Source organism: Sinocyclocheilus anshuiensis, unplaced genomic scaffold (assembly GCF_001515605.1).
Source record: "Sinocyclocheilus anshuiensis isolate Anshui unplaced genomic scaffold, SAMN03320099.WGS_v1.1 scaffold337, whole genome shotgun sequence".
Taxonomy (NCBI): domain Eukaryota; kingdom Metazoa; phylum Chordata; class Actinopteri; order Cypriniformes; family Cyprinidae; genus Sinocyclocheilus; species Sinocyclocheilus anshuiensis.
The window spans coordinates 24,921-40,623 of NW_015537968.1; the positions used below are offsets into that span (position 1 = coordinate 24,921).

Below are 15,703 nucleotides of genomic sequence, written 5' to 3' on the forward strand. Positions count from 1 at the left end.
TACAGATGTCTTTGCTACGTTTATGGACTTGGAAACATTTCAGTTGCGTTGCTGTCTATGCAGGGTCAGACAGCTCTCAGATTCCATCAAAAATATCTTAATTTGTGTTCCGAAGATGAATGAAGGTCTTACGGGTTTGAAATGACATGAGGGTGAGTAATTAATGACAGAATTTTCATTTTTGGGTGAACCATCCCTTTAATCAACATGGCTGGCATTTTCCATGGACACTGCATAAAAGTTAAGCAAATTTCTGATCAATCAGAATGTAGTACAGATATAAATACATCAGCAGAATCTTGCTTACAGACGTAGAGAGTAGATGTAGGTTCACATTTTGTATTGCATTTTCAGTTTATTCATTAGGTTCATATTTGGTCCTGTATCTGTATAAATGAATTATACTCTTCAACATCTCTGATACACTGTTTTCATGTTTCTCAGGAAAGATGCATCAGTTTTACTTTCAATATCTCTAAGAAATCTCTCTTTCTCAACAGCAAGATGCTCCCACATTTGTGTTCCATTAGGTTCTCCTCAACCACATCTGGTGTCTTTCTCCCACTCACTAGCTATTGTTTATCAGTTATTAGTCATAATGACCACAAACAAAATATTTCAATATTTTCTGACTGTTTGTTTGAACTCTCTGACAACAGAATAAAACAATGCTACAATTAAGAGTATAGAGTCGAATGAAAAGGTCAAGTGAGAACATCCCTACCCGACCAACACGATACTGGATACTGCTGGATTATGATGGTGAGTCGTTTTTAAACAACATTAAGACTGTTACTCCAATTAGACTTAGATGTTGAAGGAAAATAAATGCATTCAAATGTCTAATTTCTACATATAGAATGAAATGAGTTTATTTCAAAGCTATAAAATGTATTTTAGTGATATTAAAAAACAACAGAAAAAAAAAACAAGCACATCCCACATCAGGTCAGTTGAATTTTGCTTTCAGGAAAAGAGAGAAAAGATTTATGGAATTTAGACATGTTCATGATGGATTTGTCATAGTGGATGTTAAAACCAAATGCAGGAAATTTCATTACAGCTTGATTGAGAAACATGGAGACAATTTCTTTGAAAAATTCAGGAGACCACCACATAGTGAAACCCATGTTCGATTTTCACACAAACGTATATGTGCTAATGAAGGTACCACAACAGCAACAACAACAACATAAAATGAATATAATGTTCTGTATATTAAAATAATGTATTATTCTGTGGGTGAATATTGTTTTTATGTTTAATTAACATAAACAGTTTTACTCTCAAGCTATTTTTTCTTCTCGAGTGGGAAGCTAGAGTTTTTTAATATTGCATAAAAGCATTAATCTTCCAAAATGTGGTTTTGGTATGTTCCTTTCCCAAACTTTTCTTGGTTGGTTGCCTGTGGTTACAGTGAAACTTAGATGCTCATTCCAGTGGGAAATGGCGTAGGCGTTACTTTTGAGTGCTGTTTATATTAGAGGCCATTATGTTAGTGGGAATGAACTGTAAATTCTTAAGACACCTATGTGTAAAGGTGATGATATACACGGGGCAACTTTTTGAGCAATGTTGCTGGGCAATGTTGCCATCAATGGGCAACCAGGTGAGACACAGGGCCCACAACCAATCTAAAGTATCCAGATAGAAATTTGTTGCCCATTCTCAATGGGAAAGTGCCCAAGCAACATTGGTCAAAAAAGTTGCCCCTTGTATCATCACCGTAAGTGTGTATATATGACAGAAGTCAAGAGAGAGGAGATATTACAGTACATTTAACAATGTATTTAACTGTTTGGAACTTGCATGCAAGGCTTGAAAACAAAGACACTTAAAAACATCTGTGAACTTAATTAAAGCATAATGTTTGTATTCAGAGTATAAAAACTATGAACTGTGAATTTTCATTTTGCCACTTCATTGTCTGTTTCTTTAAAGCTCTTCCAGTTAGTTGCTAAGATATTGTATTTCAGTAAAACAGTTGGTTAGTACTTTAACATTCCTCACAAGAAGTACCTAGCTTGTGTGTGTTTTCCCTGTTTTATATACTGCTTCTCTGCAGACTTTCTTTGCACATTCAATTTGTGTCATATTCTCTGAGGACGCTGGCCTTGATGATAAAGCTCAAACCAGGGATCATTAGACATGACTTCAAATAATTAAAAGTTATTTCATCAGTAGTTTTTCCATGTCTCCTGTCCTTCTGTCCCTAGACGCCTAACTATTCCTTATACTCAGAGAATGTGGCCTTCCTCGTGAGCATGTGTGAAGGAATGTGTTTTTTGTAGAGCCAAATATGGTCATGTGATGTGTCATCTTTCCCAAAGGTGAGTCAGTGCTTCAGCCTAATGTTCTTAATTACTCCAGATGAAGAACCTATTTTTACAGTTATTGTGGTTGTTGAACAGAGTGATAAGGGGATGAATTATGTCAACTTTTATTTTTGGCACATACATAGATGTTAAAACATCCAGTCCTGTCAGTGGCCTTATTAAAATTGATTAAGTGTGTGCTTACTAAAACAAGTTTTGTTCTTGAGTGATTGTTTGTAATTCATTGCTGTTTAATTATTACGAAGTGAATTACAAAGTGTGTGTGTGTAGGCTATATATATATATATATATGTATGTATATGTGTATATATATATATATATGTACATATATATACATGTATATATATATATATATATATATACTGATGTTGAACTCCACAACTGATAAGTAAATAATTACATTTATTAATATACTGATTTAAAAGTAGATGTGAGAGTTTCTTTAAACAAAGAAACTTTAAAGACTGATATGCCGCCAAAATTGGCAATGGCTTCTGCCTTAGACTAAACGTAGCTATGACTTGACAAGTTGACTGTTTAACGGTCCTGTAAAAAAGGAGAGACAGACAAGGAAAGAGACTGGGTGAAAAAAGTGTTTATGTCTGTGTAAAAAAGGGTAGAAGGGGGATGAAAAGGCAGACAATGATGACTTCATAACTTCCGCTAGTGTGTGCGCGCGGGTCTGAAGGGGAGGTCTCAAGTCCTTTAAATAGCGACAGATCTACTCAAAAACACATTTAGGGCAGTTCAAGGCTTGCACTGCATTGAAGATCACAACAACAAGCTAAACCTACAAAGGAACTCTTCAAAATTAAAGCATCTTTCAGGTAATTTTATGTTCTTGTTTAGCTTCATACCGCAAATGGTCTCAAACTTATATAACCGATGTGTAATGAATACAACTTTTTGAAGTTGTAAAGTTTTGGTCGCATTTAGCTCAAGTAATTGATTGCTTGTTCTATTAGATTTTCCCCATGAGTTTTAGACTGGTCGGCATGGGCAGAACGGAATTAGATGTGAAATTTGAAAATGTAATTGTTAGTTGATATAAATTACCAGTTGTTTACCCAGACATCAGTATACACAGAATAAAGTTATGAATCTTAAAATTGGGAAAAGTGTTTAAAGACAAATGTTCTTAAGTGCTATAGTATTCTGTGAGGCATGAGTCAAGATAGACAAACAGAAATGGCATGGTATAGCGTTTGAATGGTGGGTGTTGTGTCTTGCACATGAGGGAGAATTTTCACAAGGGAAAGTAAAGAAGCAGCTTGTTCTCTTTTTCGAGAGAGGGGAGAGGAGAGGGGAGGGGGGAAGAAACCCAATGGAGCTTTTTCTTTGTTTCATCAAATCTGTACTATCTACAATTGACAGCTGACATCTCTCTTGTCTTCCTCAGTTATTCAGAATGCAGAGCCTGAGTGTACTGCTGATCTTTACCCTTTGTGGGTCAAGCTTGTGCAACCTCATGCAGGAGAAACAGACAGATTTTGGGCTGCAGGTGTTCTCCGAAGCCATCCAATCTGCTCCGGACAGAAATCTGGTTCTCTCTCCCTATGGCATCTCTTCAGTGCTAGGCATGGCTCAGCTGGGTGCTTATGGCAGCACTCTTCAAATGCTCACCTCCAAGATGGGCTACTCACTGCAAGGTAGATGAATGAGAGCAGTTAATGTAATTATCTTATGTTCTGGAACAGCTTAAGCCCTATTCGCACGGGATTAGTATTACCTGGTGACCTCCAGTCATTTGTAATCGTTGCGGAGGTTGTCTGTGATCTTAATCCCGTGCGAATCGGCCATGTCTTTGCGTATCATTTATATCTTGCATTCTTATGTTTAAATCATAATATCTTACATTCCTAATGCAATGTGTAAAGATTGTTGTTTTTCAAACTCTCTTCTTTTCTTTGATAGCAAGAGGAATGCCAAAGCTACAGAGGCTTCTTCAAAGAGATCTGGCCAGTGAAGACGGGGTAGAAGTAGCCAGCGGTGTCGTGGTTGACCAGAAGATAATCCTGGAAAAGATTTTTAGGTGCAGCCTGACCAAAGCCTTCCAGAGTGTCCCTCATCAAATAGACTTCAGCCAACCAGAGATGGCCCGGCAGGTGATCAACTCCTGGACATCTGACCACACTGGTGGTAAATATTTTAAAGTCACTTCTATTTTGATTACATTGCCTGTGATGTTCCTCATTTCTACATCAATTTGAATAAAAATGCCTGCTAAATTATTAAATGTAAGCTCACTCACCATACACATTTACAAGACGATTAACTGATTTATTGGTTTCATTTCTTAGGAATGATTACTGACTTCCTCCCCTCTGGGGTGTTGAGTGAACTGACACGCTTGGTCCTGTTGAATGCCCTCCACTTCCATGGGGTCTGGAAGACACCGTTTGACCCTAAACTTACTAGGGAACAGCTATTCCACAGAGTCAACGGCAGTGCTGTATCTGTTCCTATGATGACTATGACTTCAAAATTCAACTGTGGTGAGTGTCAATGATTTGTTTAAAGGAACTGATGAGAAAATTAAGAAATTTGTAATGGTTATTTACAACATTTTTCTCCATGTAGGCGAGTTTGTGACTGAAGACGGTGTGGACTACGATGTCATTGAGGTGCCTTATGAGGGGGAGTCGCTAAGTATGCTTCTGGTGATACCATTTGAGAGGGATGTGCCTCTTTTGGCCTTGAACAAAGAGCTGAGAAGCAGCAAGATTCACCAATGGAGAAAACAGATGAGAAAGATTAACAAACAACTTGCTATTCCAAGGTAACGCATCTATTTCTGTGAACCTGCGTAGGAGTTTTTATATTGTGATGAACATATTAAAACCCGAGGCCTAATGTATGTGTTATATAATGATGATATCTCAGGTTCTCCATGGATACAGAAATTGATCTTAAGTCCACACTGAGCAAGATGGGTCTTGGAGACATTTTCAGCCAGAGCAAAGCTGATTTCTCTCACATTACCAGTGAGTATTGGAAATTGTCAGATTTCATTTTTGGCAATGCTGTAGCTGTTGTGTTAAAGAATAAATGTTAATGGATTCTCTTTTTTGATAAATCTAATAAAGTTGTTTCTCTCTCTTTTTGTACAATTAGCTGAGGAACCTTTATGTGTATCCAATGTCCTTCAGAGAGTAAAACTTGAGGTGAATGAAGAAGGAACCAAAGGCTCATCTGCCACAGGTACAGACACTGAATTGCAATACACTATAACAGTTATTTAATTGCATTAACTGTCATTATAGTGAAACCAAAATACATATTTTACTTATTAATTTTTTCTGTGATTCCACAGCGGCTGTCATCTACTCTCGCATGGCTGTTGAAGAGCTCAAACTAGATAGACCCTTCTATTTCCTTATTCAGCACAAACCCACTGGTCAGTTGTGCTTTCATTTCGTGTGCTTTCACCTTTATTGCATTTAATTTTGCTTGCTTTATCTGGATATGTGTCAGTGTAGTTTTTTGTTTGTTTGTTTGTTTGTCTGTTGGTTGTCTCCCTTAATAGTAATATCCCCTGTTTAAATTCACAGGTGCGTTGTTGTTTAGCGGTCAAGTGAACCAGCCTCAGGAATACTAACAGACTGAGGTTGTACCTGAAGTAACCATACAAACAGAAGGACCAAAGAAACTGCCAACAAGTCTGCACACAACATACTACTGAAGTCAAGAGATGCTTAGAGTTCTGTTTTAAAATGAAAGGGGTGGGGGTGCTGAACTTTAATAAGAAACGTATAAATGTTTATTCCATATGTGTCCTCTGCTATGGGGGAGGAAAGATCTATACTATAAAAAGAAAGCATTACTGTTTGAAACATATGTCTGAAACAATCAGGGACATTTAATGAACAAATTTACAGCCTCTGCAGACAGAGGTTCTACATGCACTAATAATTTGAAGAGTGAATTAATTTGTATGCTTTGTTTCATCTGTTTAATATGCTTATATATTTTTTAAAAGTTGTATTTTACAGTATTTATATTAATTTATTGTCGAATGTTATATTTTCTTGAAGACTGTTTATTAAAAATGTTTTCTTTTATAATAAAAGCGCCCATACGCGAACATGAATTAGTTTTACGTTCTTTATTTAATTACTTTGGAGCTGGCGACATCTTGTGTTCACAGTTTGGCAACGACAAAAAGTAAAATATATTGCAACACTTTTCGGATAAATGGAATGTGTAGATACGCTATTGGAATAATAACCTTTCAGATAATGCACGCGTAGCACTAGCTGGCAGTACAAATGGCATTGTGATTTCATCTGTCATGATTGTCGCAATGAATGACCCAAACTGAGCAGCATGAATCTGGGTAAGATTAAAGTTCTTAAACCCACCCTATCTCCGTTACCATGGAAACCTGAATCTGCCCCGTTTTGTCATGGCAACAACATCTGAACAAATTAACTTACCCTGATGTCAGAGGCAAAGCTGTTAAGTTTTACAAATAGATAAGAAAAACACTTTATCGCTTTCGAAAACGTAAACCCATAAAACATAAGTTATTTTTTTGTTAGAAGTGGGAATTAATTTCTTGTAAAGGCAGCAAGAGGAATTTCTGCAAGAGATCTTGTGGGGACAGGAATGCGCAGAGCGCATGCGCGCTGGTGATAATGACGCTACCCAACTCCTCTCTAGTAACGGGAAGTCCGGCTCGATTCCGGGAATCGGTTCTTTCAAACTTCGTTTAAACGAACCGACTCAATTGTTCTTTCATGTCATGCCATAACTACGTCATGCTCAATCGTGGTCCCTGACGTCTCGACGCAGGATAGACTATGTTGTCTGCACATATTGCTGTGTATTACGAGTTTTCGAATAAGTTTCATTAATACGGATGTTTACTGTAGTGTTCTATTTCTAGTGTTCAATTCGTGAACGAACCGGTTTAACTGATGCATTGAAAAGATCCGACTCAAGAGAGCAATTCGTTAACGAATTGGGTAACGCTACTCCAGGCTGCTTCAATGGGGCTCTGAAACTACGAGCAGTCAATTAGACATGTATTGATAATATCTTGCGGTAGTTACTGACCAATAAGCGGTTTGCTGTTCACTGAAAATAAGCTCTCAATAAGCCGTCAAAATGGTAAGTTATACTCTTATAGAGACATTAATCTGCACTTTTCAGGCTGAGCTAGCTAGCTAAGGCTAAGTCAGTACAGTCAGCTTCCTGGACACCTCAAACCCTGTTTAAAAATTCACATCTCACCTGTCGGGCCCTAGGTGGTCTGTTCAGTGTGGACGCTTTGTGTGGTTTACATCTCTCAAATAAATTAATATTTTCACGTTGTCATGTATTGCAAAGCGTTTGTTCACTAGCCGGTCAGTTTGACAGCTGGATTTAATATGTTAAGTTGGCACTTTTAATTAATCACCTAAACGCTGTTCACAGCTTGGCGTTCATACGAAGCATTTTATGAATACTTAAACTGTAAAGCTGTCTTTTGACTCTCGATTCGACCCGGAAACGCTTGTCTAGTTGCTGCTTTGTATTTAAGTGTGAGATTCAGACGAGCTGTGAGTCAGTAGATTGCCTTTAATCCCACTCAGTACATTTCACTGCGGTTTGTAGAGTCATAACAGCGTGTTCTCTCAAAAATATTCCGTTATAGAAGTATTTCACAACATATTTCCTTTGTTTAATCCGTCAAGCATGAAAGGAAGTGCTGCTCTGAGAGATAATATCCAACACGACATACAACAGTGTCTACTAACTGAAGAAAGCACTAATGATCATAGCAGAGGGTAGCGAAATGTAATGTCTGTTCAACATTTCCCTGTTTGCCATGTTCAGTAAACTGGCAGACCAGAACTTGCTTTTGCTTTGATGAGATCTACAAACACATGTAACCAAAGTATCAATCTAAAGAGAGCATTTATTTCTCAAAATAAGACCTTTTGTTTTTCCCCCCTCTTTCTATGGTACTAGAAAAACAGCAGAAAACATTCATCGCTGTAAGTAAAGATGTGTAGTGTAGCAATAGATGGTGATCTGATTGTCTCTTCTGTAGATTTTCATGTTCTTTATTAACAGTAGAATTTCATGAATGCGTGAACTTAATGTCCAATGTTTGTGTGTTTAAACTACTAACAATTGTTATAAGTCGCACTGATCAAGTAAAAACAGTGCATGGTATTAACAACCTTGTCTGTTTGTGTGGATGCTAAATTGTCACTTGATTTGACCGCTAAATATGGACTTGAATCCAGGAACACTTTTTTTTATAGCATTGAAGAAGACAGTCTCTCCTTCCCTTAGGAGGTTACTATTCTCGTCTTTGGCCTCAATTATTTTTTTTCCCACATCTCATCTTTTTCATGTCTTTCTTTTTTTGGATATTAAACATGTACATTGTTCAGCAGAGCCTTTCATGGCCAAGTACAGTGCATCATTTTTAGACCATTTCAATGGCTGATGTAGGCTGATAAATTCTGGCACAAAGTATAATTCCTTAATTTAGCAAGCTGGTAAGAATGTTCCACAATTAAACTAATGTGTGCTTTAGAGTCGTGTTCCATGTAATAGTCTTATGGTTTTTAGTCATAGGGTGTCATACTAGTTCTTTGATCAGAAAATGTGATAGTTAGATAGCCTTTCGAGTGAATTGAGCTGAATGCACCATGTTGGAAATGTGGGCCATGTCTGATGGGAGCAGATGCAGTGCTCTTCAGCTCTCCTCTTAAATATTTAACACATCTGAAATGTATAGGCCAGTTGCAGCTCACTTTCTAATTTTATAATGATGGATGATGCTGAAGTTCTTTTAGGAAAAAAAGAGGTAAACCTTTTTTCCTTCTTTTTTGTTTTTTTTCAATTTTCCCATTACGCCATCATCCTTTCTGATAAGTCAGATGCTGGTTATAAGCACAGTTCACAACATTTTAATCATCATTTGTACATGGGTAGTTGACAAATAACATGGACATCAATTTTTTTTTTTTTTTTTTTTTTTTTTTTTTTTAACCAGCATCAAGATTTTAGGTTGTAATTTATTTGAGTGTGTAAGGTAAATTGTATATTTTAGGTCACAGTATTTTAAAAGGTTTTTCACTAGTTTTAATCGCTTTTGGCCTTTTGCTGGCCTAGTTCTGTGGAGGTGTGTGAATTTTAAAACTAGTAGTTTCTAATTTAATATGAGGTCATAAAAACTGCATGTGTAATAATTAAGGCATGAGGCACACTGCAGCATGTACTTTTAACAACACATATCCAGTTTTTAGTGAAAATGTGTTGGTATATATATATATATATATATATTTTATTATTCAATTCAGTGTTATTGTTAACTGCTACTTTTTACCAGTAAAACCATTTTCATTAATCATCAAAAAGAAAATCTAAATATATCTAAATGAAAAACAAACTAAAAAAAAAAACTTAAATTATAAATTTCTTGGCAACTATCTGAACTTAAATAAGCTTAATTTGACATACTAAAATTACTAAAATAAAAAATCAAGCTAATAAGAAATATAAAAAAATAATAATAAAAAAATCACTAAAGTACATAACAAGAGTACTAAAAGTTAAAATAAAATAAAAATAAAATAATTAAATAAATAAATAAAAAATTACACAAACAAAAAAGCTAATAAATACTATAATACTACATAAATAATACTAAAATAACACTGCTCCAATTATTTATTTCCAGAGACTTGTTTGTTTATTGATTTATTTAGCTTAACATTCTCCGCCATATGGAGTATTGTCTGGTTGGAAATCACTTTTTTATTTTTTTTTTTAATGCATTCCTCTCCTGTTTCTCTGTAGATGCGCTTTATGCTTCTGTTCAGCCGGCAGGGGAAGCTGCGGCTCCAGAAATGGTACACGGCTACAGCTGAGCGTGACAAGAAAAAGATGGTCCGAGAGCTCATGCAGGTGGTGCTGGCCAGAAAACCTAAAATGTGCAGCTTTCTGGAATGGAGAGATCTAAAGATAGTCTACAAGAGGTAGAAAACCACGCATGCTTTTGATGCCTTTGTGAGACAGAAATGTCGGTTGCAAATATGTCCCTTGTTGTCAGTTTCTTACATGCACATAAAAGGTTGTACTAAATAAAACATAGTCCAGGTACACAGACTATACACCTTTTTTTCCCGCTGACCTGTTGTTTTTACTCTAACTGTCTAGTAACGTGTACATCAAACTATTGTCAATGATGACTCATTTATTGCGTTGTTATTGAGCGGTAGAATTGTTTGAAACATCAAAATACATTTCATATCTAGTCTCCTATGCACATACACTCCAGCTTTGACTAAATTCAATAGGAACCTCTCGTGCCCCTTTGCATTGCGTAATAATAAGCCCTTTTTGTAAGCATCTAATACTGTCACTGCACTCAAGATAGACAATAAAAAGAGGTGTAGAGAGGTGGTCATCGTTTTTGGTCACAAGGGGGCACTAAAAGTAAAGCTGCCTTGTTCTTCATTGTGACGCTTGTTTTTGTTTTTCACCTGCACTCCATCTAATATGTACTTGTTTTGGCAGCTACTTAATGTCATTGAGGTTTGATTTAGAGTTTGATTTAAGCACCTTCACTATAACATTTCTGCAGTCATGCATCCATGTTGGGTAATTTCTTATTACGTTTTCGTTGGTCACTTCCACACACACACTAAAGCCCCGTTCACACTAGCAGCGACAAAATTCGCTGCATGTCGCCAGGGGCTGGCGATGAGGTTACTAGTGGGCGTTCTCAATACTGGTTGCCTTGACAGCGAATCAGGTTTCTTGCTGCTAAGTACAAACATTTTGGAGGCAAAAGACTAAATATAATCTAAATCTAAATGAAATCCGTACATACAAACAAAAATGAATGAGAAACAGAGCCTACTTTCTTCCATTGCGTATGTTTATCTACAGCGCTGAGAGGAGAACGATCACATGAGCTCTACCGTCGTCTTTCCTATTGGCTGTCGCTCCCGAAAGTCGCTCTTCATTTGCATAAAGTTGAAGGATTCTGAACTTTGTCGCATCGCTGGACACGCCCCATCCAGTCGCCAACAGCCGCTGTCTTTAAAAAAGCATCATATGACCCCTTTAAGAAAGTGTGTAGACTATTTCAGAGGTAGTGAAGCAACACGCATTGATCTAGTCACTGTCATTTCATTGTTGTCAGCACTCACCATGTCTACTCCCCAGGCATCCAACCAGCACCTGCTGTGTGTTATTGCTTTCAGTTATCACTTTTTATACTTCCCTATTTGTACTATTAGTTTTTATTACTATTTTGAATGAGATTTTATTCAATTATTCAATAGAATTTTATTTTTATTGTTTTTAATTTTAGTATTAATTTAATTTAAGTTTTAGACATTTGTTTTTAGACTTGTGCTTTTTTAGTTTTATTCCTTAGAAATATTTAGGGTTCATTTTTTTTTATTTCGATTAAGTTTTAGTTTTAATTATTTCTAGGTAGTAATTTTAGTTCTTCTATAATTATAATTATAGAATTAATATAATTATATTTATTTATTACTTTATTGCATTCACACACACACACACACACACATATATACAGTGGGTACGGAAAGTCTAGGCAACATTTCTAATTTTCATCTAATACTTGGTTTGTTTACATGATTGCCTTCAAATATAATTTTTGATTGGGTTACATCTAATACGTCCATTTATTGGAGGTGTGTTTGTTTGTGTGTGGGTATGTAGGTATGCCAGTCTATATTTCTGCTGTGCGGTGGAGGAGCATGACAATGAGCTTATTACCCTGGAGGTCATCCATCGCTTTGTGGAGCTGCTGGATAAGTACTTTGGCAGTGTGAGTCATTCCTTGCCACCACCCCTCTTTCATCTGGCCTCTCTCTTTCTCTCCTCCTTTCTCTCTAATTCATACCCCACATCACAGCAACCCAAGAACTGTTAAATTCTCTTTACTTTCCCATCTTTTTTGCTTCTTTGTCCGTCTTCTCCTCTACTTTTATCCTCCTATTCGTCCTATGTCTGTTTTTCTCTGTAAATGTCACATGATGCCTTTTATCTCCCTCCATATTGATGTTATTTGCTGTTGTGCACATGGCTTTTCTGTTTTGATTATCTGACTGTTTTGGTTGCCTGTCATTTATTAACGTTAATTCCCTTGTGCATCACAATGCTAAATTTTTAATGGAGTGTAGCATCCGCAATGTTCCTTTTTGACCACTTTACCATGCACATAATTTTCCTATTACGGTTACATTTTGGTTAAGTTGTTCTTGCCATTTATTAAGATACATTGATGTTAGGGGTTTGCACAGAATCGATGATGAAAATTTTCAACAACAAATTTAATTATTGATGAGTCAAGTCAATTCGTGATTTGCAAAAAGTTAAAGTTAATGGCAGTCCTAAATGATGTACTTTATTCAAATGTTAATACTTTTCACGTACACTACTGTTCAGAAGTTCAAGGTTTTGATAGAAATTAATGTTTCTTTTCAGCAAGCATTAAATTTATCAAAATTAAGAGTAAAGACATTTGTAAATTGTAATGTTACAAAAATGTTTTATTTGAAATAAATGCTGCTCTTTTAAAATTTATAGAATCCTGAATAAATATGTAACACTGTTTCCACAAAAATATTAAACAGCACAGCAGTTTTCAACATTGATAATAATCAGAAATGCCTCTTCAGAACCAAATGAGCATACCAGAATGATTTTTGAAGGATCATGTGACACTGAAGAAGACTGTAGTAATGACTGTTGAAAATTCAGCTTTGCCATCACAGAAATAATATTTTAAATATAATATAATGAGGTCATTTTAAATTGTAATAATATTTCACAATATCACTGTTTTTACTGTATTTTTTATTAAGAAAAATGCAGCCTTGGTGAGCATGAGAGACGTCTCTGTACTGTACTTGAATACTCATTAAATAATATAGGCATATAACTGCTGTCTTATTCATATTTCTTTGAACTGGAATTTTGACTCCGTTGGATTATTTCAACACATTTATGTGACACTCATATATAGAATATTACCAGATTCTTGTGCATGTAAACAAGATTGTGCTCACGTCTCCACTGTTTTGTGTGTGTTGTACCCAATGTAGGTTTGTGAGCTTGACATCATTTTTAACTTTGAGAAAGCTTACTTTATCCTGGACGAGTTTCTTATGGGGGGAGAAATTCAGGACACATCCAAGAAGAGCGTGCTGAAGGCCATCGAGCAAGCCGACCTTCTACAAGAGGTGTGTGTGTATGCATGTTATTTATGTGTTTTTGAACAGTGTTTGCATGGAAAAGTCCAGATATGTTCCTTGAATTCTTGTCTTGTGGCTCCTTATTCATTTATATCCTCTTAACTCTTCAGAGTATTGCACATTGTAAGCTGCCAAGTTAAGTAATCACTGCATTGTGTAATGTACACTGTGAGGATCCCTCAATGGAAACCCTTGTCTCCTTTTCTCCGGACAGGAGGATGAGTCACCCAGGAGCGTCCTAGAGGAGATGGGGCTGGCCTAGTACTAGTTTCAAATGCAGTCAAGACAGATGGTAAATTTTGGTACTACTGCGACATGTGGGTTTATGTGAAGGGGAGTTTGTGAATGGGTCCAAAGGGTGGGAGGAGAACGGGAATAAAAGAGGGTAGGTGGGGTTAATTTTGGTACTACTGAGATCAGCATGTGATTGTATTTCAATTCCGACCTTTTTTTGTCTTTTACATTTTAAAATGGCTGCCTAGCTGGGATCTCATCTTTCTTAAGAGACACTGGAGAAAGAGAGTTGCAGATAGACACTCAAATTTAGCAATCAGAAACATATTTAGAAAAAGGAGTTGAGCCTTGCCATTTTAACAACAGGTCATGCAATCTCAGCTTTTAGTTTTATTTCAAAGAATGATTTATTGTTACATTGATCAAGTGACCTGCTTTGGAAAAACCTCAAATTGAATCCAATGCCATTACTATACATCTACTGTAGCTGCTCAGGAAACAATGACATTGACCATCCAGCCATGTTTATTTGTGTGAGATGCAAATATTTGTACTTGTACCACTTTAAAATGAAGTGCTATTGCAGCATATGGACCATAAGTAAATCTACTAATGTTTTTTTTTATAATGGATCGATTTTGAAGATATATTCACCAAACAGGAGGAATATTAAATAGACCTTTTTAAATGGCTACAATACTGAATTGACTATATTCAGTATTCATTTCTATTCATTTTGTTTTGTCCCTTGAGCCACAGTAGTAAAACGTCTGAATGTGTATTACTTCGAGAACGGGGCACTGAATCTCAACCACAAAATGGCGTGAAAGCTCTTTCCTGTTTGTCTTGGTCTACATCCTGCTTTCCAAAGACGTGTTTCTGACTGTAAGCGTGGCGCTTGAGTTATAATAAGTAAGGGAATATTTGTAGCTTGTTTCAGATAACAAAAGAGGGCTTTGATATTAGGTGTGATGTATTTACATGGCTTTTTAAACGTGGTGTGAAATAAGGGAATATTTTGAGATCAACTGTTTCTTTTTTCTTTTTTCTTTTTTTTTTTTTTTTTTTTTTAAAGCAATTGAATAATTCAGCATGAAGACATGTTTTTACCTGTGTAAAATCTGTCAGGCAACCAAAACAGAATTATGTGTGAATGTAATTTTATAAATAATAAAAACACAATTTTAGCCTAAACTTTCAAGTACATTGACATTTCTTCCTCATCTCTTTTCACATTTTTATTATTTTTCAGTATATTCAGCCTTTTTTTCTTTTTTAAATATAACCTTATACCTAATGACAGCAGTTTGAGTTTCTAGAGGAAACTTGGAGAGCATTTCGTCCAACCTGTTTTCACATTCGCTTGCTTTTTTTTTTTTTTACATCCATCATGCCGTGACCTCTGTTGGTATAATGTTTGCACTGTCAAAAAAAAGAATGCTTTGTCAGGAATTTATTATTATTTGTGTGTGTGTGGAGCAAAGATAAAGAGTGCTGAAGAGAGAAAATGAGAGAGAAAATGAGAGAGAGAGTGAGATTGAGTATGTAAGTGGATGAGTCACCAGTCGCTCGTTTGTGACAGTGGTGCAGTGAAGCTGACTGCACCACCATTGTGGCAAGAAAAAGAGCAATGGGAATTTAGAAAAGGAGATTACAGCCGGATGAAGACACATGTGCATATAGTGACAAAAGACATGCTTTTAGATAAAAAAATTATGTTGATAGAGTGACAATTTAACAGATGGAAGTCACCACACCACAGATGTTCAAGACAAAAATAAAAAAAATGTTTTCAGTTTCGTGTGAACTAATAATTTGCATTGGTAATATAAAAGGTGCTTCTTTTTCGACATCACTTTTCTCAAAGTGTCTTGTTATTGTCTGTTTGTGTTTCCT

General features: G+C 36.0%; 2 protein-coding genes across 3 annotated transcripts; both read left to right on the top strand.

Moving 5' to 3' along the window:
• The first annotated feature begins 3,045 nt into the window (after positions 1-3,045).
• Positions 3,046-6,396, top strand: LOC107668101 (plasminogen activator inhibitor 1-like). Of its 2 annotated transcripts, none has more exons than XM_016459895.1 (9): positions 3,046-3,163; positions 3,736-3,985; positions 4,251-4,475; positions 4,637-4,831; positions 4,917-5,115; positions 5,220-5,320; positions 5,451-5,537; positions 5,650-5,760; positions 5,791-5,880. In XM_016459895.1, the coding sequence occupies exons 2-9, from the start codon at positions 3,745-3,747 to the stop codon at positions 5,877-5,879; spliced, it is 1,248 nt and encodes a 415-aa protein (XP_016315381.1). In that variant the 5' UTR covers positions 3,046-3,163; positions 3,736-3,744; the 3' UTR covers position 5,880. The 2 variants fall into 2 exon arrangements, with proteins under 2 accessions (XP_016315381.1, XP_016315389.1); XM_016459903.1 differs by lacking the exon at positions 5,791-5,880 and adding an exon at positions 5,888-6,396 and having other exon boundaries at positions 3,059-3,163; positions 5,650-5,733.
• A 712-nt stretch (positions 6,397-7,108) lies between these two features.
• Positions 7,109-15,001, top strand: LOC107668116 (AP-1 complex subunit sigma-1A-like). Its single transcript, XM_016459915.1, has 5 exons — positions 7,109-7,448; positions 10,137-10,315; positions 12,036-12,144; positions 13,424-13,561; positions 13,788-15,001. Exons 1-5 carry the CDS (start codon positions 7,446-7,448, stop codon positions 13,833-13,835), a joined length of 477 nt encoding a protein of 158 aa, XP_016315401.1. The 5' UTR covers positions 7,109-7,445; the 3' UTR covers positions 13,836-15,001.
• The last annotated feature ends 702 nt before the right edge of the window (positions 15,002-15,703 follow it).

What these genes read in the sequence shown, in the direction of transcription:
- LOC107668116 (XM_016459915.1), top strand. An exon ending in TGGATAAGTACTTTGGCAGT is followed by an intron (nt 12,145 to 13,423) that starts GTGAGTCATTCC and finishes TACCCAATGTAG; the next exon opens with GTTTGTGAGCTTGACATCAT. An exon ending in AAGCCGACCTTCTACAAGAG is followed by an intron (nt 13,562 to 13,787) that starts GTGTGTGTGTAT and finishes TTCTCCGGACAG; the next exon opens with GAGGATGAGTCACCCAGGAG.
- LOC107668101 (XM_016459895.1), top strand. Translation starts at nt 3,745, where the DNA reads ATGCAGAGCCTGAGTGTACTGCTGATCTTTACCCTTTGTGGGTCAAGC. An exon ending in GACTTCAAAATTCAACTGTG is followed by an intron (nt 4,832 to 4,916) that starts GTGAGTGTCAAT and finishes TTCTCCATGTAG; the next exon opens with GCGAGTTTGTGACTGAAGAC. An exon ending in TGATTTCTCTCACATTACCA is followed by an intron (nt 5,321 to 5,450) that starts GTGAGTATTGGA and finishes TTGTACAATTAG; the next exon opens with CTGAGGAACCTTTATGTGTA.